The sequence below is a fragment of the Lissotriton helveticus genome, chromosome 10, assembly GCF_964261635.1.
Source record: "Lissotriton helveticus chromosome 10, aLisHel1.1, whole genome shotgun sequence".
NCBI lineage: Eukaryota > Metazoa > Chordata > Amphibia > Caudata > Salamandridae > Lissotriton > Lissotriton helveticus.
The window spans coordinates 659,392,162-659,418,747 of NC_136071.1; the positions used below are offsets into that span (position 1 = coordinate 659,392,162).

General features: G+C 47.9%; 1 protein-coding gene across 3 annotated transcripts in view; it reads left to right on the plus strand.

The window, feature by feature from the left end:
- MARF1 (meiosis regulator and mRNA stability factor 1) overlaps window positions 1–26,586 on the plus strand; it is a 745,071-nt gene that overhangs the window by 218,285 nt on the left and 500,200 nt on the right. For all 3 annotated transcript variants that reach the window (XM_078663193.1, XM_078663194.1, XM_078663192.1), the window contains 2 exons: window positions 22,207–22,379; window positions 23,191–23,619. In XM_078663193.1, coding sequence (XP_078519319.1) covers window positions 22,207–22,379; window positions 23,191–23,619 — 602 coding nt within the window. The remainder of the gene's footprint in view (window positions 1–22,206; window positions 22,380–23,190; window positions 23,620–26,586) is intronic.

The following is a 26,586-nucleotide window of genomic DNA, read 5'->3' on the forward strand; positions in this document are numbered from 1 at the left end:
CATACTACGACAAAACATACCATACCATATAGTGATTGGCCATCCATCACAGGAGATGCCATACCATACAATCACGGGCCATACAATATAAATCTGATAGAGACTACTAGCCTCAGATTCCTTAACGAGAATTCTCCCCAGGCGCGAGACTGGATCCGGAAAAGGTTCTTTGCCACAGCATTTCTGCGCGCCGGGGGCGGTACCACGTGACTCCGTCCTGACGTCGCCCGCAGGCGTGACGTCAGCGAGGTCACAAGCCTCACCCCGGCACGCTGACATCAGTTTCCTCCTTTTCCGCGTGCAACACGGATCCGTATTGTGTCCCTGACCTGTTTTCAGGCCTTCTTTTCATGCTTTTGTGTGTGGAACAGTGTGTGAATGTCTTTGGGCTTCAAGACGTGTACTCTTGTATGCGTCAGATGTCTACGACGGACCCTCACCCTATTTGTAAGTGGTGTTTGGGCGAGCATCATGATTCGACGGGCTGCAAAGCTTGTCAGCACCTGAAGCCGAAGTCCCGGCTGGAGCGCCGGATGAAACTACTTTCGGCCCGCTTGTCCAGATTGGCGTCGTCGCCACGTCCGTCTCCTACGGAAGGGTCCAGAAACCGCCGTTTCCGACTTCGACATCGTCCTTCACCGAGGTTCCAGGGGCGTCGCTCGCCCACCGGTAAGTCTTACAGCTTGTCACCGAGGCCTGGTCCCCGTTCTGCGGAGGGCACTTGTTCTCCTCAGGACAGGCAGCCTCGCTTGTCGCCACCCGGGGTGGAGGCCTATGCTACGGCCCTGCAGGCTTCTTTGGCCCCTCCTCCTCTTCCTGAGACGTCAGCGGATCCCTTGCCACGTGCGGGGCCTTCCACGGAGTCGCCGGCGGCTTCGTCCTCTGCGCCGACGAGTTCGGCTTCAGGTTTTGGGGGCGTGGTCACCTAGGTGCGGCCTTACAGGGTTCCCCTCTTCGACCCAAGGCGTCTCTGCCGCGCCGCAAACTCCCCAGGGGGTCCCAGTGTTGTCGCTGGGACTCACGGTTCATCCCAGAGTCCCTCTCTGGGCAGGCGGCTCCCTTTCCGGAGGCAGAGTTGACGCCGTTCAGGCGCCAACAACTGTCGGCCCTGGCGGCGCCGTGGGTGGTGGCTAGGGGTGGGGCGCTTCCCCGGGGCCCTCTCGGCCCTCTACGCAGGCGGCTGCCACGTCTGCAGTAGAGTCGGCGCCTTTTCGGCACTGTACTTTAGCCGCCCAGGCTCTGACCACGCGCCATTCCCCTAAAACGCATGTGGTGGTGGTCGACTTAACGCCCACGGTGCCCTCTCCGGCGCCGGTCGGTATCGCGCCGGTGCTGGATTCCACGTTGCCATGCCGGCGTCGGGTCCTTGACCCGTCTCCAGAGGCCCCCTCCTCTCCAGTGGGTTATCGTCTTCCTGTTTCCTCTTCTCCGGAGACAGGACGCTGCGTTGGTGCTTTCTCCCCGGCGTCTTGTAGGGAGGGCTCTTCGCCGCCCCCGTGAGCACAGCCCTCGCACCCTCTCTTCCACATCTCGCTGTCGGTTGTTTCGCAGGCTTCTCCACCTTCTCCGGAGGCCTCTCAGGCCCTTGCGGGGCTCCGTCCTCCTCCCCCTCCGTAAGCTTGGCTTGTCGGTCCTCCGGTGCTTTATGGGAGGCGTTATCCCACTCTTTTTCTAGCTCTAGTGTTCGGTTGGCCAGTCTGTGTGTCCTGTGTGGCTTGTCGTGCCTTCGGGATCCTTAAGTTAGCCCTTCTGTACTGTTGGCTGCTGGTACAGCCCTTTGGTTTTTGTGGCTTTTGGCTGTTGGTAAAGCCGTATAGGTCCTCAGGTTGGGCCCTCTGTGTGTTTTTTGGCTGATTGATAAGCCGTCTGTGGTACTACCCGCAGGCCCTTTATGTTCTTCCTCTGCTGCGGGATTCTTTCCCTAAGAGGTGTTCTCTTCCAGGGGATCCTGATCAATAGTCATAAGCACTGAATATTCCCGCCCACGTGCGGGGACCCCGGAAATATTATAAATATATATGTGAAATACATATAAGTAGATCCACAAATATGTATACACATATATAATTTTTTCTCACACCAATGCAGCCCCAAAAATGAGGCTAAACAATGTAAATAATCATACATATACTGAAATAGCAATACTGAAATAGCAATGAAACAAAAAACACATTAGGTCAAATAACCCTTGAACTCTGTTTTTTAATGAGGAAAAGACTCATAAATCTTGTAAATTGCCAATAGACATACATTGTTAGCCATAGGCTGCATTGAACAGCAATAGCATAGAAAATGAAACCATTTTCAACAAAAATTGGCACCGTGCCTTTAAGGCAGCCATGACCCCTGGCTTCCCATCATGCCTCAGGGGTGACAGTTAGGTCAGTTTTTTCCGGCTACTTCAGTTAAGACCCTGGTTCAACAGCTCCCTTTTCTTTTTGACTTTCTGTCAAAAAATACTAGAACATTTCTACAATTTTTACTTTCACTCGACGTCTTTTGAGCATAGAGTGTTCGTGCTACCTTTTTTACATCTGAAAAGAGGATTTTTTCTGTCAAAAATGCCTTCTCTCTTTGACAACTGCCCTACCTGTGGGAAGAAGGCCAAGACTGACCCACATCCTGTGTGTATCCTCTGCCTCCCTGATTCTCATTCTGCGAGTTCTTGTGAACACTGAAAGAAGTTATCAGATAGGACTCAAGTATAGGAAGAGAATTCGTATTTATGGTCTCGCTGAGAGAGGTAGGTCTCCTAAGAGACAGAAGAAGTGGAGGTGGAACATTCCTCAGTGCATAGGAGTCCTCCGGCCAAGAGGAAAAGAATATTGGACGAATGTGCTTCCAGAAGTCGCACAAGGTCTACCTCCAGACGCAGAGGGGGGTCTCCGGTGAGTTTGTAATCATCCTCTTCCGGCTCCAGGTCTCACTGTGGACCATCTTCAGATGTGATCCTTTACTCCTCGGATTGTGAGAGGTCCAGACATTCTCCTGCTCGTTCGCAGCATGGGCAAACGGATTTGCCTCCTCCGGCACGCTCACCAGTGAGAGCACATCCTGAAGTCTCCTTCCATCAGGCTATCTCCAAGATGGTGTAGGCCTCTGCATCACTGGGCTCCAGACAAAGAGACGGCGGCCAGGTTGCAAGCTCATCGGGATCATCAAGTCTCCCGACCCAGGGAGAGATCGCGCTCCCGAGGGCGCTCCAGTAGGCGAAGATCGAGGTCTAGAAGACGGGCTCGCAGTTCTCCGACTACTTCTTCATCTCCGACCCGTTGTCACAGGGATTATCCTCCGACTCTGACGGACAGTCCTCCATCAAGAGTATCCCCTATAGACGACATTTTCACGTTTCAAGACATTATGGGCAGGGGTGCTTTGAAACTGGGAGTGCCCATGACTACTCCACATGTCAAGACTTCTGTGATCTTTGAAACCTTGCATCACAGAACGGCACCCAAGCCCCTGCTGCCGTTGGTACCTGGATTCATAGATCCCGTCAATGAGGTCTTCCTTACTCCAGCGACTATAAAGGCCGCCCCAGCAAGGATTCTTAAAAAGCATTGGTCGCCAGAGGAGGATCCACTCTTCCTCATGTCTGACCCACCACCAGACTCTGTGATCATTGCGGCGGCGAAGAAATCCGGTGCTGTAGCTTCCTCATCCACAGTGCCTCCGGATAAGGAAAGCAAAATACAAGATTCGTGGGGGTGAAGAGTCTGCAATACCTCAGCATCTTTTCTCAAAGTCTCTAATGCGGAAGCCCTTCTGGGGAGGTATGATAGATCCTTGTGGGATTCTCTCCAAAGGTTCACTGAGAAGCTCCCTCAAGAGGACCGTAAAGATTTTGAGGAGATTCTGTTGGAGGGCAGCCAGGTCTCCAATCAGATCATAAGCGCCGCGGCGGATGCAGCTACCCTTGCAGCGCATGGCTATACGCATGGAGTGACGGCGAGGAGGTCTTCATGGTTGCGCCTGACAGCCTTGAAACCGCAGGCTCAGGCTCGGATAGTGAACTTGCCCTTTTCAGGTAAATCATTGTTTGGGGCAAGCACGGATGAGGAAATGCAACGCATGAAGTCAGAGTTGGACACTCTTAAGGCCGTTGGGCTTGAAAAGAAGAAGGAATTTCGGAAGAAGTACAGCTCCTACAGCAAGGGCCCTTCCAAACAGAGGGTTCAAACCCCTCAATGGCAGAAGGGTCAGGACCAACAGGGACAACAGAAGTCCCAGTTCAGAGGCAAGCGAAATTCCAGAGGAGGTGGAAATCAACGCCAGGGCAATAATTCCAACAAGTCCCAGCAGAAGCAATGAGTTCTTTCTTCCCCCAGCGCCGTTGACCACTCCAGTTGGGGGAAGCATTGCGCATCATATGTCAGAGTGGGAAAGCATTACTCAGGACAGATGGGTGTTGACTACACTTCGGAATGGGTACTGTCTTCGTTTCAAACGCCTGCCTCCACCCAGCCCCCCAAGGCCAACCTTAAGTCATCAACTCATCCTTTTGAAAAAAGAAATGGCGATACTTCTGGCAAAATCAGCCATAGAGAGGGTTCCTATCGCTCAGAGGGGGAAGGGAGTGTACTCCCGATATTTCTTGGTCAGAAAAAAGGGACAAAAGGCCGAATTCAGGCCCATTCTGGACTTGAGAGCGCTCAACCTGCACATCAAAAAAGAGAAGTTCCGCATGTTGGCACTTCACCAAATATATCCGAATCTCAGGAAGGGAGATTGGATGTGTTCGATGGACCTCCAAAGATGCCTACTTCCATGTACCGGTGCACCTCAAACACAGAAGATTCCTGCGGTTCCAGGTGGGGACCTCGCACTACCAATTTAAGGTCCTGTCCTTCGGGTTGAAGTCAGCTCCCCGGGTATTCACAAAGTGTGTTACAGTAGTAGCCACCGCTCTACGCCGAAGGGTAGTCTTCGTGTACCCGTATCTGGACGACTGGCTACTGAAAGGTCCTTCCCCAGACGCTGTAAGGAATCAATTCCAAACTTGCATCCAGCTCTGTCACCGGTTGGGTTTGCACATCCACTTCAGCAAGTCAGTCTCGCAACCCACCCAGAAGATTCACTTCCTAGGAGCTCTTCTAGACTCAGAGGTAGGAAAAGTGTTTCATTCGGAGGAGAGACGCTGTTCTATAACCCAAAAGTGTCAGCTGGTACATTGCCACAAGGTTCAGAAAGTGCGAAAGATTGCCTCCCTGCTAGGTTCGATGGCTTCATACATCTTTCTAGTCCCGAATGCCAGGCTTCAGATGCGTCCTCTTCAGCAGGATCTGGAGGACAAGTGGGACCAAAAGTCAGCTCGCTGGGACGATCGGATTACTCTGTCAGAAACAGCTTGAGCTTCCATTCCATGGTGGACAAAGAAACGTAACATGCAGGTGGGAATTCTGTTCCATCAACCTCCTCCTGCACAGACCTTGATCTCCGATGCTTCTTTTCAAGGCTGGGAGGCACACATGGGTCACCTCCAAGTGCAAGGTTTGTGGTCTCCCAAAGAAAGTACGTATCACATCAACATGCTGGAGTTGAGAGCAGTCCACCTGGCTCTCAAAGCGTTCCTCCCCTCGCTTCAGGAAACATCGATACTACTACAAACGGACAACACCACCACAATGTACTACTTAAACAAGCAGGCGAGCAGGGGGGAACGTGCTCACGAACTCTGTCACTGGAAGCCCAGCGCATCTGGCATTGGCTTCTGGCTCAAATTGTCGGTCACAGCGGTCCACCTCCCAGGAGGACAGAATGTGAAGGCGGACGCGCTGAGTCTGCATTTTGAAGACCGAGAGGGCTGGGTTCTAAACGACGAGGTGCTCGAAGGAATCTTCCAGTCTTGGGGTCGTCCCGCCTTAGATGTGTTCGCGGACGACGAAAACACCAAATGCCAAGACTTCGCCTCGTGGTTTTACTGTCCAGGAACAAACGCCTTTCCACCACTTCCGCTGTTCCCGAAGGTGGTGAGCAAGCTGACACTCGTGCACAACAATGATCCTCATTGCCCCCGACTGGCCGAGACAATGGTGGTACACGGACCAGCTTCATCTGTCAGTGGCTCCTCACAAGAGACTGCCATGCAGGCCGGACCTGTTATCCAAAATGAACGGGAGGATTCATCATCCCAACCTTCTGTCACTGAGCTTGACAGCATGGCTCCTGAGGTCATACAATACGGCCATCTAGGATTGCCACAGGACTGCATGTCCATCCTGAAGGAAACGAGACGACCTTCCACAAGACATTCTTATGCCTGTAAATGGAAGCGCTTCTATCTGTGGTGCATGCAAAATGGTCATCATCCTATCAAGGGTCAGGAAGAGGTTGTTCTTCCTTATTTGTTATATCTGGCAAAAGCAGGTTTAAAGTTTAATTCTATTAAGGTGCATCTAGCCGCTATAACAGCGTATAGGCGGTCACCGTCACACCTTCTTTTTTCCAGTTACAGGCTGTAAAGGACTTCCTGCAAGGGTTGAAAAAAGTGTACCCTCCGGAGCGTCAGCCTTCTCCTCCCTTGGAGCTGAACCTGGTGCTATCGGAGTTAATGGGTCCGCCCTTTGAACCCATTCATAAAGCTACTTTGCAGCACCTTTCCTGGAAGGCGGCTTTTTTGGTAGCAATCACGTCAGCTCGTAGGGCGAGCGAGATCCAAGCTCTGTTCCAAGGAACCCTATACTGTGTTTCATTTGAATAGAGTGGTACTAAGGACACATCCGTCCTTTCTTCCTAAAGTGATGTCAGATTTTCATGTCAATCAGACCATTTCTCTGCCCACTTTCTTTCCCAATCCCTCTTCTCCAGCTGAGAGGGCTTTGTACTCGTTGGACCTGAAAAGGGTTTTAAAATTCTATCTGGATAGGTCCAAGGCTATACATCATTCTGATCAACTGTTTGTTAACTATGGATCGATCAGAACAGGTCATGCAGCCTTGAAACGGTCTATTTCGAGATGGATCGTTTCGTGTATCAAGCTTGCTTACCAGTTGGCGCAGAAAACTCTCAGGTTTTCTCCCAAAGCGCATTCCACCAGGGGTAGAGCTGCGACTGCCGCTTTTCTCCAGAATGTGCCCATCTCTGAGATCTGTAAGGCAGCGACTTGGAGGTCCATCCACACAGTTACCAGACATTACTGTCTTGATTCTAACACTAGAGCAGATTCCCAGGTAGGCTCGGCCTCCTTGCCGAATCGGTTTAGCAGCAGAATTTCTCGGCTGTTATAAATGTTTTTTTGGTTGGGTCGTGTATTTCTCATTTACCTGCAGGTGGTGTTTGGGCTTGCTATTCTATTCAGTGCTTATGACTATTGATGAGGATCCCCTGGTAGAGAAGGATAAGTTACTTGCCTGTAATCCTAGTTCTCTTCCAGGGGTATCCTCATCAAAGTCATAAGCACACCCACCCGCCTCCCCAGGTAAATGAGAGCGGTCTGTTCTATGACTTGTGGTTGAGCCCTGACTTCAGGGTTATGCAAAGAACAACTGACATAACTGTCACCCCTGAGGCATTATGGGAAGCCAGGGGTCATGGCTGCCTTAAAGGCACGGTGCCAGTTTTTGTTGAAAATGGTTTCTATGCTATTGCTGTTCAATGCAGCCTATGGCTAACAATGTAGGTCTATTGGCAATTTACAAGATTTATGAGTTCAAGGGTTATTTGACCTAATGTGTTTTTTGTTTCATTGCTATTTCAGTATATGTATGATTATTTACATTGTTTATCCTCATTTTTGGGGCTGCATTGGTGTGAGAAAAAATGATATGTGTATACATATTTGTGGAGCTATTTTTATAATATTTCCGGGGTCCCTGCACGTGGGCGGGAATATTCAGTGCTTATGACTTTGATGAGGATACCCCTGGAAGAGAACTAGGATTACAGGTAAGTAACTTATCCTTCCCATGTTTTCTTTGGACATGTCATACCCTAAGTGGGGTACTTGTAGCTATTGTATAGCTCTGTCCTAGGCTGGGAGGGTGTGGACAACCCTTTTCGGGTTCCTCGCATTTCTGGCTTCACTGTATACCGCTGGTGTGGTTACTTTTGTCTTAGCGCAGCTTGCGCTGCTCCTGGCTCTGTCACGCTCAGTATCCGCTTCATCGCTAGACCGGCTTTGGCATGTCGTCTATGGCCTCGTGTCGTGGTGTTGCCGCCTTCTTGTCTGGCGTTTCGGCCTGGCCCTCTATCCTGTATTCATGGGGGGGGGGGGGCTGGGATTCTCCCAGTATTTTTCTGTGTTCTGGTTGACGGCTTAGGTCTGCCCTACGTGTTTCTCCTCTTTCTCTTCTGGATGGTCCCACTTCTTTTCGTGGGTCGGTTGTGTCTCTGGAACGACCTTCCTCTGGGGGTTCTTCTGGAGTTCCCGGGCCTCTGCCTTCGACTTGCGCTTGGCATGTTCTGGGCGCACTGCTTCATGGCATTGCCAGCTGCTGGCTGTGCAGCCTGCTCTTTATGGTCTGCCTTCGTGGGCCTTGGTGTGTACCCTTGTGCTTCTGCCTCTTGTTCTGCTGGAGCTTTGCACGACTGTCTTCCTTCACACGCCTGCGCTTCTTGGCTGGGGAGGCAGTTCCTGCCTTGTCCGCTGTCTCGCGGCTGATGCCTGTTCAGCTGTTCCCTTCGATGGGTGTTTGTGTGTTTTCCGGCGGCGGGTTCTGCCTCCGTTTCTACCTCTTCTCCTTGGAGTTTGGGGTGATTCTTTTCTTCCTTGGTCCTCCTCTGGCACTGTCTGTCCCTCTGGGGTTTTTCTGGCGGATATCCCTTGTACCTTGGATAGGCTTGGGGTATCCTGACCTTCCTTCGCCTTGTTCTTGCTTCCTTCTGCTTGGTGGGGGCGGGCCGCCCTTTATGTCCCCTGACACATCCCCTGCTGGGGCCCTGTGTTTCTTCCTAGCTGGGGAAGGTCTCTGGCAGGCCCTCCTCCCCTCTGGGTATGGCTAGGGTATCTATACTACGTTAAGGAATCTGCGGCTAGTAGTCTCTATCAGATGTACAAGTTACTTGCCTTCGGTAACAATGTATCTGGTAGAGACGATTCTAGCCGCAGATTTGTTCACCACCTGCCTTTCCTCCCCATTCTGCGAGGACCTTCAACTTGTTTTTTCTGCGCTCGCCGGCTTGTCAGCTGCGAGTGTCCTTTTCTTTTCCTCCCTGGTGGGATGCTTTGTGCTGTTCATTGTTCCACCCCTTCGTTGCTGGTCCTTTGTCGGTTGATTCATGTGTACTTCTGCATCCCTACACCCTGTTTTTTTCCAGTGTGGGGGCCTACTTTTTCTCTTCTTCCCTTTTTATTTGCTTGGGGTTTCTGACTCCTCTGCAGTCCTCTGAGTTGGGGTCTTTAGGCTGTACCTCAGCCTTTATCTCTTTCCAGGGGTTACGACCCTCTTTGATGGTGTTGTCTTGGGGTAATTTGCCTTTACTCATCTGTTCCGGACTTGTTACCCTTCACTGTTGCGGATTGTGATTGCAGACTCTCTATCATCTATGATGTTTTTCACATGTTTTTCTGCCTCCAGGGAGGATGTAGCCTTAGCTTGCAAGGTTGCTCCTCAGTGCTCGGCTCTTCCCTACTATGGCTTTCGGGACTTTCGTGCCAGGCACATTTCCACCTGGTGCTGTTCCGCGCCTTTCGTTTCCTCCCTTTCCTATTTTCACTGTTTTTTTTGCACACTGTTCCCATACTCTCCTCAGTTTTGTTTGTGATGACTCCGCGTTGTGGTGCTGAAAAGTTCTCAGAAGAAAACGGACGTCAGCGCGCAGGGGTGGGGCTTATGTGAACTCGCTGACGTCACGTCCGCGGACGACGTCAGGACGGAGTCACGTGGTACAGCCCCTGGCGCGCAGAGATGCAATTGCAACGAAGATTTTCCGGATCCAGTCTCTCGCCTGGGGATAATTCTTCGTTAGGAATCTGCGGCTAGAATAGTCTCTACCACATACATCGTTACCGGAGGTAAGTAACTTGTATAACAGGCCATGCCATACAAACACTACCATACCATAACTACCATATATTATGTGAAATTTGAGATATGTATAAGATCATTATATATAAATTGTAATTATTATTTTCATCAACAGTTGTACAACATGGCCTACAAAAAAAACTTAAGATAATTGGGGTGAAACTCTTTTTTTAGTCTCTTATAAAAATACATTATTGCCCAAATTTACTAACCCTTAACCCCCCCCCCCCTCTTGTAGGTCTCTAATAAAATGTATCTATCACTTTAGGGACTAAAGAGGGTCCCCTAGAGACCCCTCACCTTGGCCATGCAGACTGCCACTGCAGCATGCATGACCTGGTGCAGACAGAATAGTTGAAATGGCACACTGCCATGTCAACTAGCACTGCTAATAGGTAATAGGGTACGCAATGAACAATAAATGAGGCACACCAATTTTCAAAAATATCAAGTCTTTTAATATGTTTAGGCATCAGAGAGAAATCATTCAGGTAAGTACGTTTTTAAACGTCCATTCTTTTCACTTAAATATGTGGACACAGTGTAATTTCAAAAGCCTGTCTGGGAAGAGGGTGTAACAAAGGATGACCTGCTGATTAGCCTCCCCAGGCCGTCAAGCTTCAAAGAGCTGATGACTTTGGAATGCGAGTCTGGCTCCTCTCACAGGAGGGGAAGAGCCTCCTTCCTTGTCATGGACCTCCTTGGCATCTGGACAGGCTGGAAAATCAGCTAGTCAGGCATGCCACCTCCAGCCCAGTACCACCCCTAATGTAAGCTACACGGCGGTGGATGCGATTTTTTAGAAATAGCCATTTGTGTAATGGCATCCTTAGGAACTCGGGGCTGGTGTTAGGCCCACTTCCCACAGGAAATGGTCATATAGGGGGGTGTAGTGACCCCAAGGGTCAGTAGCCCATTGATTACTACCCTACACTCTCCTAACGCCCCAAAAATTCAGTATTTAGTGAAGTCCCTGGCACTACAGAAGCAGATACTGACAACCTAAGAAGAGAGAGACCACCGAAGAGCTGCAAAAGCAGAGAGGAGAGAAGAAACAGCTGACCTGGTACCAGCCCCAACTGCCTGTCTTCATCCTTCATCGAAAACTGCGCAAAAGATGACTCTTCCTGCAGCTGTTCACTCCAAAAACTTGGAAAGACTACCTCCCTTCGATAAAGAACCAAGACCCCCCATGGGACAGCGGAACTGTTCCATGCATCATGTAGCGACTCTAAAGAAAGGACTCTGAGGCTTCCAGAACTGCCAAAACCCAACACCTAAAGCCACCAAAGCACCCATCGCTCCAAGCCTGATGTGAAGTGGGCCAACCGTGCCAACAAGGTCCCTGAGCCCTCCATAGCCCGAGTCATTGTGGTTTCACCCCTTGTGGACCCTCAGACGTCGCTGCAGCATCTGCACACAATGCCCCCTACTCCTCGCAGTTAGAAAACCAGATGCCTTAAGACACCTCTGTACCCGTCACCGCTGGGCCGGGTAGAAGAGGACCAAATGTATCCCTAAGTCCCAGAGTATCGCAATGCCTAGAGTTCCACAGCATCATGATGGCTTACTGAATAAATCCGTGTTTGGTACCAAACTACTCCTTTCAATAAATCCACACTGATGCCAGTATGGGATGTGTTGTACCCAGAGGGCACCTCAGAGGGGCCCCCTGAATCCATACCAACCCTGGTGTGGTCTCTGACCGGCTGTAGGCAGCCAGCCACCAACGGACCTGTTTCTGGGCCCCTGTGTCGAGCGCCCCTGCTCTCTGGGACCAGAAACCATGCACATCCTGGGCAGAGATGTCAGGCCTCCTCCCCCTGGATGGGCTAGTGCTCGAAGAGGGAAAGCTTTGAAGGCCTGTTGCCTTTGTAAGGTGACCCACCAGTCTCTGCTCGCAGCAGTTGGCAGCCCCTGGTTTACACACCCACTTTAGTTGGGAAAATTCAAAAAGTTTGGTATGCCCACCTCTCCCAACCCTAAGGTGGGGGAAGAGAGGAAGCACAGTGTTCGAGGCATGTGGGATGCTGAATTCATATCGTCTCAATACCATAGAGCCACCCAATATCCCCACAGGGACTGGGTATATTCAATAACAAAGTACAGTTGTCCCTAAAGGAATTATTTTTACTATCTTGTAGTTTTGAAATTACGTCACAATCGTGAACATTACTAAACAAGTAGGAGAAAGTATCTGAAATTTAACCAAATACCCCAATATATCAAAACATAATATTTATTTGCATTTGTATAAAAGTTTTTTTCATATCAATTTCATTCACAAATTTTGGCAACCATCACAAAGTTGATAATTTAGATTCTTATTAACAGCAATGCGAGAACACCTTTTGCTCAAATAATGGATAGTTAAAACACCATTACAGATGATAATTCACCAGACTATTTCATCTAGTACATCAGCTCATAAATCAGATGAATACGCAAAACTGTGCTAGGTGTCATATCTTGGCATAGATCGCTGCCTAGTGTTGGGTCCGGATGATTGCACCTTGTTGTTTCGGAAGAGTCTTCGAAGTATCACGAGATAGGTGACTCCTCCCTTTGGACTACAGTGCGCATGGGCATCCACTCCATCCTTAGATTGTTTTTTTCCGCCATTGGGTTTGGATGTTATTTCCTAGACTCCAACTTCGGAACCAAAACTAACTACTTTCTAAGGCCAAAAGGCCTTCGAACTCGACGGTATTGTTTTCGCTCGGTACCACTCGACTCCATTAAATTTTTCATCTTGTTCCGGTCGTCGCCGCGGCCCGTTAGGCCTTATCGACGCCTCGTGCGACTTTCGTCGATGGAAAGGAGTCCATTTAAAAGGTGCCCACAATGCCACTCCAAATTCCCGCATACTGACAAGCATACAGTATGGAACAAGTGTTTGTCACCTGAACACAAAGAAGAAAATTGCCCAGTGTGTGCCCAATTCCGATCCAAGAAAACCATCAGGAATCGACGGGCTGCCAGGCAAGAGATGCAGAAGTCGGCACCGGAACCGGAGAATATCTTCGAGGACGAACAAGATCTCCCCGAAGCCGCCGACTCCGATCTGGAGATCCTCACCGTTGAGGACCAATCGGACTTCGATGACCAGATCACGCCGGGGCAAACCGTGAGTATTCAGCCCCCCACTCCACTCAGCCCAAAAAAGAAGGCTCCGGTCGAAGCATCGCCGAAAGGCCTTAGCCAAGATCGAGATATTTCTTCGGAGACCCCACCTCTCGGCTCGGCTCCGAAGCCTAAACACACGCCTTCTGGTAGCCCAGGCCCGAAGAAAGACATCAAGCCAAAAAGAGCTTTCCAGCCAAAGGTCGTCGAACCAAAAAAGCTAGTCGACCCGAAAGGCGCAGAACAAAAGAGGGTGGTCCACCCAAAGGTCATCGACCCGAAGACGAAGGTCGTCGATCCGAAGGGCGTACACCCAAAGAAAGTCGTCGAGCCCAAGAAGCCCTCGGCACCGAAAAACTCTTCACCGAAAAGAGCGTAGTCGAGCCCAAAAAGCCCTCTGAACTGAAAACCTCGGAACCAAAGAAGGTCGTCGAGGCCAATAAGGTCGTCGATCCTAACAAAAGAGACGATCCTAAAAAAGGTGACGATCACACAAAAAAGACAATCGACCCGAAAACACCCATTGCTTCGGACAAAAAACGTACCGCACCAAGAACTCCCGTCGACCCTAAAAAGGGCGCTGATCCAAAAAAGGACGCTGAAAAGAAAAAAGGCGTCGAACCAAAAGAGGTTACTGACCCGAAATCGAAATGAGCCCAAAGGAGCTCCAACACCAAAGGCCCTCGAGCCAAAGACTCCAAAACAAGTCAATACACCAAAGCCTTCCACGCCAAAGCCACGGACTGTCGAGGAAGAACTCTTCCATCCAGATCCGGTGACTGAAGAGCAACCAAAATTATATATAGACCCTAAAACAGGACACGTGGTAGTTTACCACCGAAAGAAGAGGCCCTTACCACAAGACACTCCTTCTCCTGTTCCTACAAAGAAAAAAGACTTTGGGACATCTCCCTCAAGACATTTTACTCCTCCTTTTTTTCCTGATATGCCTTTTGTACCTTACTCTCCCACACATTCTGATTACAGTGAGGATGAGGGCATGGGGGAAGATCCTCAGTACACTTATGATGAACCAGGGGATCCTGATCCACAAGATGATACATGGGATGACCAAAATGATCCTGACGAAGCGCAACCCATCCCAGACACTTCCCCATACCCTACAAAACCGTCGCCTACAGACGACACTCATGTTTAATCAACTTATAGACTGGGCAGCAAAATATCACAATGTTGACATGCACACTGACCCTATAGAGGAGGACTTTTTATTTGGCACTTTCCCCACTTCAGAAAAAAATGTCAAAACACTTCCTATGCTTAAAGGGGTCCTAAAGCACGCACCAGACCTATTTAAAGAACCTGCTAGGGCGCTGGTGCTCAATCCGAGGATTGAGAAAAAATATAGGGCAGCCCCAGCAGACCCTACTTATATAAAACAACAGTTGCCTTTAGATTCATTAGTAGTTGCAAATGCTCGTAAAAGGGCCAACTCACAGACAACAGGAGATGCTCCCCCTCCTGATAAAGAATCTAAAATACTAGAAGCCTCAGGGAAAAGGGTGGCTACACAAGCCGCAAATTCATGGAGATTTGCGAATACACAGGCTCTTCTAGCAAGATACGACAGAGCACACTACGACCAGCTCGAAGGTCTAATGCAACACCTACCAGAACCTTTTAAGGCGCAGGCTAACGACCTCATTCAGGAAGGTAAGTTCATTACCAATGCCTCCATCAAATGTGCACTAGACGCAGCCGATACATCGGCCAGGTCTATCAATACCAGCGTTCTACTGCGCAGACACGCGTGGCTACGCATATCTGGTTTTAAAAATGAGGTGCAATCCACCATCCTCAACCAACCAGTACACCAAGATTTCCTGTTTGGCCCCGCAGTAGACAACATTTTAGATAAAATGAAGAAAGACACAAACTGCAAAATCAATGGGGGCACTTCAGTTCCAACAACACCGAGGTTCCTTTTGTCGCTCCTCATATAGAGGCGCAGGAAGAGGCAACACATCACAAAGCTCCTCTACCTTCAAATCTAATACCCAGAGCACTTTTAACAAAAGCTCCAATAGAGGAGGTTATAGGGGCAACAATAACAAAGGCAGAGGACGTGGAGGCAATAACACCCGAGCCTCCACTGCCACCAAACAATGACGTCATCACATTCCCTCCAGACCACCTAACACCAGTCGGAGGCAGAATCAAACAGTTCCTACCTGTCTGGAACGCAATTACCACAGACAGGTGGGTGAGACAAATTATCCAGTATGGGTATTGCCTGGAACTCACTTCTACTCCACCCAACATACCACCCAAACACCGTCCTATGTCCAAAGAACACATAACACTGTTACATCAAGAGGTCCAATCCATGCTACAAAAGGGCGCCATAGAGCTAGTCCCTTTTCAACACCAAGGAACAGGAGTATACTCTCTATACTTCCTAATTCCCAAAAAGGACGGGTTGCTCAGACCCATACTAGACCTCAGACCTCTAAACCAATACATACTGTCCGAGCACTTCCATATGATATCTCTACAACAGGTACTCCCGCTACGTCAGCACGGCGACTTCCTGGTCACATTAGACCTCAAAGATGCATACTTCCACATACCTATACATCCAGCTCACAGGAAATATCTCAGGTTCACAATAGAAGGTCAACACTATCAGTTCAGAGTTCTCCCTTTTGGAGTACCTACAGCCCCAAGAATGTTCACAAAATGTCTAGCCGTAGTAGCGATTCAAAAAAGGGGGGTGGCGATGGACAGAGCATCTGAATTAAACAGAACACTCATACCCAGTCAAAAGATCAGGGCTTGATCCATCACCGTTTTTTAGCTCACTACACCATCCCAGCTCAGAACCTGGCTATATGCAAATTAGTCTGACCCTGGCCCAGTGCATCATGGGAACAGGGCAGACCAAACTACCAAGCCAATTCTTTACTGGTAAGGAAACAAGCTTCCGGGGACCGGTTCCTGGCATTACAGCCGTCTTCGGCCCGGTTTGCTTGAATCCTGATGGTGCAGTTTGGTCTGCCCTGTTCCCATGATGCACTGGGCCAGGGACAGACTAATTTGCATGTAGCCAGGTTCTGAACTGGGATGGTGCAGTGAGCTAAAAAACGGTGATGGATCAAGCCCTGATCTTTTGACTGTGTAGGAGTGTTCTGTTTAACTCAGATGCTCTGTCCATCACCACCCCCTTTTCTGAATAGCCGTAGTAGCAGTACACCTCAGGAGGCAACACATCCACGTGTTTCCATACCTCGACGATTGGCTCATAAAAGCCAAATCGTACGCCCAATGTGCAAGCCATACGTCTCAAACACTCCAGCTGCTGCACAGTCTAGGTTTTTCCATAAATTACCCAAAATCTCATCTACAACCCTCCCACATACAACAATATCTTGGAGCTACCATAGATACATCAGTAGCAAAGGCATATCCAAATCCAGTCAGGATAGCCAACATGCAGACTCTAATTCAAAAGTTTCAGCCACTACACTCCTTACCAGCTCGAGTGTTCATGCAACTCATAGGCATGAGGGCTTCCTGCATATTCATTGTCCCTCATGCCAGACTTCAAACACGTCCATTACAAGAATGCCTAGCACGGCAGTGGAACCTAGCTCAAGGACAACTAAAAGACCTAGTGTTGGTAGACAGTCGCGCTTACAACTCTGTGCAGTGGTGGAACCCACAAAACCCTTCCATGGGGCGACTGTTCCAAGAGCCAGTTCCACAAATAGTATTAACAGCGGACGCATCACTGACAGGTTGGGGAGCCCACCTACATCAATACACAGTCCAAGGACTCTGGACAGTCAAGCAAAAGACACTGCATATCAACCACTTAGAGTTGCTAGCAATATTTCTGGCACTGAAAGCATTCCAAAAATACGTATACAACAAAGCTGTGTTGATCCGGACGGACAACATGACAGCCATGTATTACATCCAGAAACAGGGAGGGACTCACTCTCTACAGCTTTCTCACCTAGTGCAGAGCATATGGAGGTGGGCAATTCCAAAGAACATTTTTCTCCTAGCAGAACACCTGCCAGGGAAAGACAATCAAATAGCGGATCTGTTAAGCAGACACAGCCAACAAATACACGAATGGGAGATTCACCCTCAAGCTCTCCAACCATTCTTTCAAAAATGGGGGCATCCAGAGATAGATCCGTTTGCCACAAACGAAAACTCAAAATGCCAGTACTTTGCCGCCAGGTTCCCACATCCGTTGTCACAGGGCAATGCGATATGGATCAACTGGTCAGGCAGATATGCGTACGCTTTTCCACCAGCCCCACTGATTCCGCTAGTGGCACGCAAACTACGTCAGCAGTCACTGACAATGATCCTGGTTGCTCCAACATGTGCGAGACAACCATGCTACACAACATTCCTAGAACTCTCCGTGGTTCCACATCAAAGACTGCGTCTGTCGCCACATCTTCTAACTCAGAACTATGGAGAAATCAGGCACCCAGATCTCAATCAACGGAACCTAGCGATCTGGCTCCTGAAGTCTTAGAATTTGGATATTTCAACTTGCCTCCTGATTGTATGAACATTATCAAAGAGGCAAGACGACCAACTACTAGAGCATGCTATGCAGCCAATTGGAAAAGATTTGTAATTTATCGCAATAATAACCAAATCAATCCATTAGACGCTTCCATACAAAACATTATTTGTTACCTGTTGCATCTACAAAGATGCAATTTAGCATACTCTTCTATAAGACTACATCTTGCAGCTATAGCAGCATACCTCCAAAACAGACAACATCTGTCTCTGTTCAGAGTTCCACCAATCAAAGCTTTCATGGAAGGGCTTAAAAGGATAATCCCTCCAAAACATCCACCTTCACCAGTCTGGAATTTAAATATAGTACTTACCAGACTTATAGGACCTCCTTTTGAACCACTCCACTCATGTGAATTGCAATTTCTAACATGGAAGGTGGCATTCTTAATTGCCATCACTTCACTCAGACGAGTAAGTGAGTTACAGGCTCTAACAATTCAGGAACCTTTCATGCAAATATATGCCAATAAAGTAGTTCTACGTACTAACCCTAAGTTCATGCCAAAGGTCATATCCACTTTCCATATCAATCAGTCCATAGAATTGCCCGTTTTCTTCCAAAACCCGCAGTCTGTAGCTGAGAGAGCCTTACATACACTAGATGTAAGAAGAGTTCTTATTATATTATGTTGACAGAACTAAACCATTCCGGAAAACAAAGCATTTGTTCTTCGCTTTTTCACCACAACATAAAGGTAACCCCATCTCAAAAGCAGGAATAGCCATATGGATAGTTAAATGCATCCAAATATGCTACCACAAGGCTAAACGCACTCTAACAGTTCCCCCAAGAGCACACTGTACGCGCAAAATGGGGGAATCAATGGCTTTCCTAGGAAACATTCCACTAGAAGACATCTGTAGAGCAGCTAAATGGTCTACCATACACACTTTCACTAAACACTATTGTGTAGATGTGCAATCAAAGCAGCAAGCTGCTGTAGGCCAAGCTGTCCTCAAAACTCTTTTTCAAACTGCTGCAGCTGGGGCAGGCTTCCACCGCTAGAGGAGATACTGCTATACAGTCTATGCTAAGATATGAATTCAGCAGCCCACATGCCTCGAACGGAAAATGCTACTTACCAGTATGCATCTGTTCTTGGCATGTAGGGCTGCTGAATTTCATATCGCCCACCCTCCTCCCCAGTGCCTGTCACAGCTGCATGGTTATCTTCTTTACATACATTTACATGGTCATCTCCTACTTTACTATGCTCCATCTTTGCCACAATGGTGAAAAATAATCTGAAGATGGAGAAGATGCCCATGCACACTGTAGTCCAGGGGAGGAGTCACCTATCTCGTGATACTTCGAAGACTCTTCCAAGACAACAAGGTGCAAACATCCGGACCCAACACTTGGTGGCGATCTATGTTAAGATATGAATGTCCGCAGCCCTACATGCCAAGAACAGATGCATACTGGTAAGTAGCATTTACCTTTAGAGGCACCCTTGAACCTTGCTTCCTCAGACAAGAAACCAGAAGAAAAGGACCGAACAGCCGTGCCAAAGCTAATGAGGAGGACGCCCACTGACTTGACCCCAGCCCTACCGGCCTGTCCACACCTCGAACCTGCTCTAGCGAAATCCCGGTGTATCCTGCAACCAGCAGCCTTAAGAAACCTGGAGGACCTGCCTGCCTTCATCCCAAAGACTCCGTCTCCTTTGAACACTGGATTTGTTTATTAACAGACTCCAGCGCCGCAAGGATCTGTGGGTTACACCACTCTACACCAGACACCCATGACCTGAGTTCGAGTGGCCCAACACCAAGAGGAGGTCTCTCCAGTGATCCTGACCCGAGATCAGGTGATCACTGACCTGCTTCCAGCCTCCAGCCGACGCCTGCAGCCTCAAACCAGAAGGTCTCCCCAACCGCGACCAGGAGCTGGTAAGAAGATCCAACCCTAAAAGGCACCCCTGCACCTGACGCCCCGCTGCCTTTGGTGGCCCAACTGACGGTGTCTAACCAACCCCCAGCATCCCAACTTGCCTCTCCAACTGGCAGTCGCACCCAGAAAACCTTCGTCCCATAGCCTGCAGTGTTTTTGCTAACCGGAGACTCCACATTGCTAGCCCAACGCCAAAACAGCACACTGCACCCGGCTGCCCGACTGCCACTGAGGGTGCACCTTTTGTGCTGGCGTGAATCCCCCTTTGCCTGGAGCTTAACCCTAGGACCTTTAGTCCCTCAACCTTGTGGCCTGCTCGTTAGCAGCCACCAAGTGGAGGCCCCATATCCCCCATTGGATAACATTGGGCCTCACCACTCAGCACCTGGCCGACCTAGTACCCCTGAGGGTGTAACAAGAATGCATCCTTGACCCTGGGGGACCCCGGAGTCTAACCCCAGAATATCAACTCCCACAACAAAGTACTTACCTATTAACCAGTAACACTATTTTCCTCCTTAGGGTAACATTGACTGTTTTTCTATGAAGAGTTTCCAAGTGTGGAGCTGGAAAACCTAAGAAATCCTTTTAAAATTGTACTAAATAACAAAAACGCTTTCTCACCTGCCCTGCCTTCAAAAGAAAAGTGTCTTCCGTGAACACCGGATTTTTTCACCAAAGAGACTCCAGCTCCCGCAGGATCCGTGAGTCTACACCACTCTGCACCCGACGCCTACAGTCCGAATTCAAATGGCCCAACACCAAGAGGAGGTCTCCCCGGCGATCCTGGCCCGAGATACAGTGACCCCTGACCTGCCTCCAGCCGACTCCTGCAGCCTCAAAACGGAAGGTCCCCCAACCGCGACCAGGGGCTGGTAAGAAGATCCAACCCTTAAAAGGCATCCGACTCCCCACGGCCTCTTATGGCCCAACTGACGGTGCCTAACCAACCTCCAGCATCCCAGCGTACCTCTCCAAGTGGTGTTCGTACCCAGAAGACCTTTGTCCCCGAGCCTAAAGTGTGTTTGCAAACCGGAGACACCCCATTGAAAGCAACAGGGCGCCCAACACCAAAACAGCACTCTGCACCTAGCTGCCCCAGTGCCGTTGAGCGTGCACCTTTTGTGCTGGCTTGAACCCCCATTTGCCCTGTGCTTCAGTCTAGGAGCTTAGCTGCCACAACACAGTGGCCTGCTTGTCAGTAGCCACCAACCAGAGGCCCCATAATCCCCCATTGGACAACATTTGGCCTCAGCACCCGGCCGCCCGAGTGCATCCTTGACCATAGGGAACCCCTGAGTCCAACTCCATAATACCAACTCCCACAACAAAGTACTTACCTGTTAACCGATAAAACTATTTTCCTCCATAGGATAACATTGACTGTTTTTCTATGAAGTGGAGTTGGAAAATCTATGGAAACCTTTAAAACTAACAAAAACGTTTTTACTTACCTGTTTACAGGAAATGTACCAGAGAAAAGTAATCTGTAAAGTAATCTACTTGACATTCTACATTCTAATAAAAAGCCTATACAAAGTATATGTACAGTATATCAAAAGCATTGCATTACCAGTAACTCCACTGTAATCAAATCAAAGTACATTTGCAATTCAAACTGTTGACAAACTGCATTACTACTGTAAAATATGTATTACTTATCTGTGCCAGGCTTGCTTAGTTCTTCAAAACAAAATAACAAAGAATATTTTTATACAAAAACAATTGGTCTGAAGTTCAGTCTTTGAGCTTGTGAAATAATTTGCTGACTGAGTGTGTAGAACAAATGCTAAACACTGTCCTCTGATAAAGCCTTACTGCTCGGCCACACTACCTCAAATAGAGAATGAGGTGCTATCTACTGTACCTCTGCCTACCTTTTGGGTTCCACTGAACTCTGTGCACACCATATCTCAATTTGGTATAGTACATACAGAGCCAGCTTCCTACACCCTTCCATTAATTTCTGCCATCCCAACATGTCATCACTTATTGCTTTGTTTCCAGTTCTTAAATCTCAAGAATTATGGTGAGGATTTCATGATCAAGGAAATAATACTCTTCTAATTCTAGTTCTTAGTGGTAAATTCACTTAATGGTACCACTGCCCCAGCCTCCACTTATATGTGAGAGCATGGCAAGGTTTCCAATTGTTGTTATTTATCATGAACTGAGGTTGCAATCCCCTTTGTGGTGTCAGAAGCACCTTGATTTTTGGACTTGGTTAAAAAGAAACTAATCTTTCATCATGGGGGGGGCGGGGTTTATGGGAGCTTTATCAAGTTGTTTTAATTGACATCTTGCTCAGTTTATCACAATGAATGTGGTACTGTACATGTGATTACTTTTAAGTGAAAAGTTCACATAGAGCAGAGCATTCTGGGAGTTCTTCACCTTATCGGTGCTAGTTTCAAACAAGCCTAGCATCACATACATACAAAATGTTGTGGGCTCCTTGGACAGTGGGGAAGTGGGGTAATTACACTGGATAACTACGTGTAAATATCTAGTTATCGTCCTGATTTAAGACTATTTGTACCTTTAACTTTTAACCCCCACCCCATCCCCCGAACCTGGAGAACTGTTATAACTGTAATAAAGCTTCGAGGACCTATTGTCTAAAATAATTGCTTTTTTCCCACTCCACAGCAGATGTTAATTTTGCACTAGAACTGAGCGACCTAAGGCATCGTCACGGTTTTCATATTATCCTGGTACATAAAAACCAAGCTTCTGAAGCACTTTTACATCATGCGCATGAGTTGATTAAATTTGAAGAGTTTATTTCGGACTTGCCTCCAAGGTTACCACTAAAAATGCAGGTAAGAATTTTTTTCTTATTTTTAGAAAGTACTACGGTGCTTGAAAGTATCAAATTTAAAATGTGGTTATATCTGTTTATACCTCTTCGGGCAAGTTGGTTTATTTTCTTTATGGACTCCATTTTCTTTTTCTGTTAAAAAAAAACAAAAAAACACTCCATCCCCACCTAGCTCCTCAATGTATCCTACTGTTCCTGTCGCTCATCGACATTCACATTCCTTAAATGCTCCCCTTCTCCGTTGCGTTTGTAGGTGTTGATTGTTTTTTTTTTCTACTGCTTTGGCACATTTTTTATTATTTATAATTATTGTTACAAGATTGGAATTCTCCATCTAGGAATGGTAAGTTAAAATAAAAACAATTTGTGTTGTACATGCACTTGTTTACGTCATCTTGCTTTGGCTGCTGTAATGTCTTGATACATACATTTTAATGCATGATGGTGCAGGTGTGGATTTTTATCTTGCATCTTTTTTTCTTTCTTCTTCCCTTCCCTTTGTGCTGATGCAAAAGGAATCATTACTTTGCTAGTGCTAGTCTAACTCTGCATTTTGACCTGACATAAGAAAAGTGACTGTGATATTGGAATGTTCAGATGGGCTTCTTTGTAGGTACAGTCCCATTGTAAGAAAAAGAAGGCATCCAACATGGCTTTGAATGAGAAGGTTCTCAATAGTCCGATATACATGGCGTTTACATTTTAGGAAGGAATACAGGCCTGAGGGAATGGTTATTTCTTTCTGTATTTCACCTAGAGAGTCGGTTTATGAATTTTCCTTGGATAACATGCCTTTTATCCTTTTCTTACAGCCCTGCCATACAATGTTGTATGTTTATAATCTTCCCACAAATCGAGATGGCAAAAGTGTCGGCAACAGACTGCGACGGTTATCTGATAACTGTGGAGGCAAAGTGCTGAGCATTTCTGGTAGCAGTGCTGTTCTCCGTTTTTTAAATCAAGAAAGTGCAGAGCGAGCTCAGAAGCGGATGGACAGTGAAGATGTATTTGGCAACCGAATAACTGTTTCCCTAACTCCCAAAAACAAAGAAATTGCTGAAACTAAAAACTCCACTGGTACTGGAGTTGAAAAATCAAAGTCTCCAAAGAAAACCAAAAACACAAAGTTGTGTGTCCTTAACAGAGAGTCCACCGAGCTTTCCTCTAATGGCAAATGTTCTGCTATGAAAGGGCTACACACTGGGATGGGTGCAAAAAACAGCAGTGTAAAAAGTTTGCAGGTAATTTTTGTGAGACATTTAGTGAGACTAAATTGCCATAGCTACTTGTCTTCATGTCTCAAGTTCTATGAATCCTATCGGTTTGCTTTTGAGGAAACTGTCTGTGGTTAAGTATGCAACATTTGATTGATTTGGCTTTTTATTTATGCATTCTATAGATGATGCTTCCTTCTTGAAATCAGTTGTTTGTGTATGTTAATGTTATGTTTTTAAAACATGAGCTGAAATTGAATAGTTTTATGCAGACGTTAATTTCATCAGTTATTTAGAATCGCAAGGTGTCTTTGAAAGGCATGCACGATTGGCAAGAGTCTATGTACATGTTTGCAAAATAGTTTGTCGCATTTTATTTCACAGTGTAAAGAAAATATTAAATGATAGCCCATTATAGCACTGCAAGTTCAAAGTGATTTCCTTCCAGAATGCATATATTACCATTGATCATGTCCAGGTAATTGGTCCTCACTGTCTTGTCCGCAATTACCACTATAGTCCACTACTCCAGATCCTGGGTCTCAAACATTTAGGTAGGCTGCGGATGGGTTCCTCTCCAGGCTATCAAGTTTCTAATAAGACGTCCATACCGCCCACTCCGCTCATATTTTTGCAAAATATGTTGTGTTCATGCGCTCTAGGGAGTAGTGAATCTATTTCTGGGAAGGTCAACATCGTTGGGTATGCCCAGAATGATGAATTATGGTATCACAGAGACTGGTGCCAAGTACTGCTGACTGTTCCTCCACTATTTCATTCAAATCGTCTGAAGGATTCTTAAAATATTGTGTATTGAAATGTTCCTACTCCTCCTCACACACTTCAGGCATCCATCAGTCATGACGAGATCGATCTTAAACATCCTACTGCTGTTGTATTAGGCTCTGTATGCTTGTCGACTGGATGAGCTGTAGGTCAGCCCTTATTGCTACCTCCTATCAACTTCTCAGGTGGTCCCATTTCTTTTTCCCACAAGTTAGTGAGAAGATGTAGATTGTTGGATGTATTGTTTATTGGAGTTTTGCACATGGCTATCTATATCACTCCCCTTTTTTAAGGTCTCTGAGGCCTGAAGTAATTTTGATGCCCAAAATGTGCATCACTTCTATATTCCCCTATATTTGCTTGTTTGATTTATTTATAGAACAGTGAATATACCCCAATGAACCCAAAATCCTGAGTGTTCTTCAAACACTTGGAACATTGAACTTCCTGATGAGGGTTACTCCAGAGCTCCACCTTTCTCCAGGCCTCCTGAGGTTGAGTTGGCCTATGTGCCGACTGTAAGAAAGTGGCTCTGTATATACTGGACCAAAGTAAGGTACAGTGCGCACAGTCCACAGTCCCCAGAGGTTTGGCAGAGGCTAAAGTTAGATATAACCGTACTCTCTAAAATGGTAGCTTGGTCGAGCAGTAAGGCAGTATCAGAGGACAGTGTAAAGCATTTGGTGTACACACTCAGTCAGCAAATGGTCTCACACACGCAAGAACTGAACTCTAGTCCAATGATTTGTATAAAAAAATATAGTTTTATTTTAGAACCAATAATAGGTATCGAAATATACTTTCTCAGAATGAGTTACTTTAGTTAAATACTTTTCAAATAGGCAATAGACTTTTGAGTACAATAGTTACAGTTGTTGCAATAGGCAACACAATTTCAAACACAATGTGACATTGAGCTCAATGGGAATTTCTAGTTAAATGCAGGTCTCCCAGGCTCAGGTTGGTACAGTTGTTACACCCTCAGTGGCACTGGGGCAGCTGGGTGCAGAGAGAGTTAGGCCCAAGGTTAGCCTATGGGAGGCAGGGGGCCTTTGGTTGGTGGCTGCTGGCAAACAGGCCACGCTGCTGTGGGAGCTGGGCTCCTGGTCACTTGTCAGGGCAAATGGGTAAGTAGATTAGGACAGAGGTTGCACTCCCAGGGGCACTCAGGTGGCTGGGTCCAGGGTGCTTTTGTGCCATCGGGTGCTCAATTGTTATTCAATGGGAAAGCTGGAAGTTGAAAAAAGGCTGCAGGCTCGGGGACGGAGATTCTTCAGGTGCGAACACCACTTCGAGTGGTAAGTTGGGATCTTGGAGGCTAGGTAGACACCCAGGAGTTGGGCACAGGGGGCCGTGGGGCGCTGGGTGCAGGGGTGTCTTTTGACGTCGGGAAATCTTACCCTCAGCTGGTCGCGGTTGGAGGGGTCTCTTGTTGTGAGGCTACAGGCATCGTCTGGGTCATCGATGAGGGTCCTTGGGCACTGGATTCGTGGTCACAATCGCCGGGGCGACGTCCTCGTGGTCTTTGTTCACTCGGGCACAGGCTAGGCTCGGCTGGTGCAGAGTGTGCTGGATTTGCGGTTCCTGGCTGGCCCCTGGGTGTTGCTTGTTTGAGCAGAACCACTGCTCGTGGGAGTTTTAGACTTTAGATGAGCAAGGCAGGCAGGTCCTCCGGGGTTTTCGAGGTTGCTGTCCACAGGAGACGCCGGGGTTTTGCAGGAACAGGTTCAAGGATCAACACAACGGTAGAGCTGGGATCAAGTCAGTTGGTGTTGTCCTCTTGTTAGCAGCTGCACTACAGGTCTTCTTCTTGGTCTTCTTTCTTGTTTCAGAATCGGGATCTGAGTAAGGAAGGTTCAGGGTGCCCCTAAATACTAAATTTAGGGACGTTACAGGTAGGGCAAGGGTAGGGACCAATGGGTCCCTGTCCTGGGGTGAGTACACCCCCTATCCTGCGCCTCTCCTGTGGGGGTGGGGGGGGGCAGGAGCCTATTTCTGATTGGCAGGGCTCCCCATCCTCAAGATGGCGGGAGCCCGGAGTTATGCTTCACCTCTCCCTTCCTTTGTTTTTCCCGCCTGTCTTCCCGCCAGAGTGGGGGTCAGAACCGGTGGGGGCCAGTTGCTGAGTACAGCAAGTGGCCTGGAGAAGCTCACAAAGGCGGCATGCCTTCGAAGCTCCTCCTGCCCATCCTGGGGAGGAGACCTAGC